Below are 323 nucleotides of genomic sequence, written 5' to 3'. Positions count from 1 at the left end.
CTGTGTGTGTGTAGAGAGTCACCCCACCTGGTGACCCCAGGAAGTGCACACATGTCTGTGGCTTACTTTGTATGTGTAGAGAGTTGCCCCGCATGGTGACCCCAGGAAGTGCACACACGTTATCCAGGGCTCACCCGTGTGTTTAGCAAGTCGCCCCACATGGTGACCCCAGTCAGTGCACACATGTTGTCTAGGGCTCACCTCATGTGTTTAGAGAGTCGCCCTGCATGCTGACGCCAGGAAGTTCGCCATGTGTTTAGATTTGCCGCTCTAGGTGGCCTGGATTCAGATGCCAGCTCTGCCATGCAGGACGGTAGGGTCCT

At 55.7% G+C, this 323-nt stretch overlaps 1 protein-coding gene across 1 annotated transcript in view; it reads left to right on the top strand.

The window, feature by feature from the left end:
- RNF213 (ring finger protein 213) overlaps positions 1-323 on the top strand; it is a 116,976-nt gene that overhangs the window by 33,708 nt on the left and 82,945 nt on the right. Inside the window, exon 11 of the mRNA XM_023511175.1 lies at positions 310-313. Within this exon, the coding sequence (XP_023366943.1) occupies positions 310-313 (4 nt within the window). The remainder of the gene's footprint in view (positions 1-309; positions 314-323) is intronic.

Source organism: Otolemur garnettii, unplaced genomic scaffold (assembly GCF_000181295.1).
Source record: "Otolemur garnettii isolate 467f Iridium unplaced genomic scaffold, OtoGar3 scaffold00018, whole genome shotgun sequence".
Taxonomy (NCBI): domain Eukaryota; kingdom Metazoa; phylum Chordata; class Mammalia; order Primates; family Galagidae; genus Otolemur; species Otolemur garnettii.
This window is presented reverse-complemented; position numbering and strand designations above follow the sequence as displayed.